General features: G+C 41.6%; 1 protein-coding gene across 1 annotated transcript in view; it reads right to left on the reverse strand.

The window, feature by feature from the left end:
• Window positions 1-331: 331 nt before the first annotated feature.
• Window positions 332-493, reverse strand: part of LOC104509743 (membrane-associated guanylate kinase, WW and PDZ domain-containing protein 1-like) — an 11863-nt gene continuing 11701 nt past the window's right edge. Inside the window, exon 7 of the mRNA XM_010151779.1 lies at window positions 332-477. Within this exon, the coding sequence (XP_010150081.1) occupies window positions 332-477 (146 nt within the window). The remainder of the gene's footprint in view (window positions 478-493) is intronic.

The raw sequence follows: 493 nt of genomic DNA on the forward strand, positions 1-493 counted from the left end.
AGCAGGAGCGCTCCATTCCTACTGAGACGAACAATTTTCTTCCTTCCCCACCCCCAACCCTTAAAAAATTTTCTACATACAGTGTAGCAGTGAGTCACTAGAGAACAGTCTGGATCAAATTATTCAAACTTGCTCATAAAATCCTTTGCCTATATTATATTACTGGCTACCCCCATTTACTATACTGGGGAGGGGGGAAAGTAGCCCAATAAAGGAATTATTCTTAAGAAATCTACAAAGAATGTAGAAACAAAATTTTATAATCCTTTAGGACCAACATTTGGCAAGTAATTAAAAAAAAAGAATACACTGAAAAATACTTTCTTTAATATTATACATCAGGCACAACACTTTGTTTGTTTAAGATTTCATCTGCATAAAAGGTTTGTAGGATCAGCAGGTGCCGGATGTCTCCTCGCCTGCGAGAGCCGGATGGTTTCAGCTCCTGTGGCACGGGGGAGGCGATGACGGGGGCACCTGAGGAGGCCCTCCG

The sequence above is a fragment of the Eurypyga helias genome, unplaced genomic scaffold, assembly GCF_000690775.1.
Source record: "Eurypyga helias isolate BGI_N326 unplaced genomic scaffold, ASM69077v1 scaffold5295, whole genome shotgun sequence".
Taxonomy (NCBI): Eukaryota; Metazoa; Chordata; class Aves; order Eurypygiformes; family Eurypygidae; genus Eurypyga; species Eurypyga helias.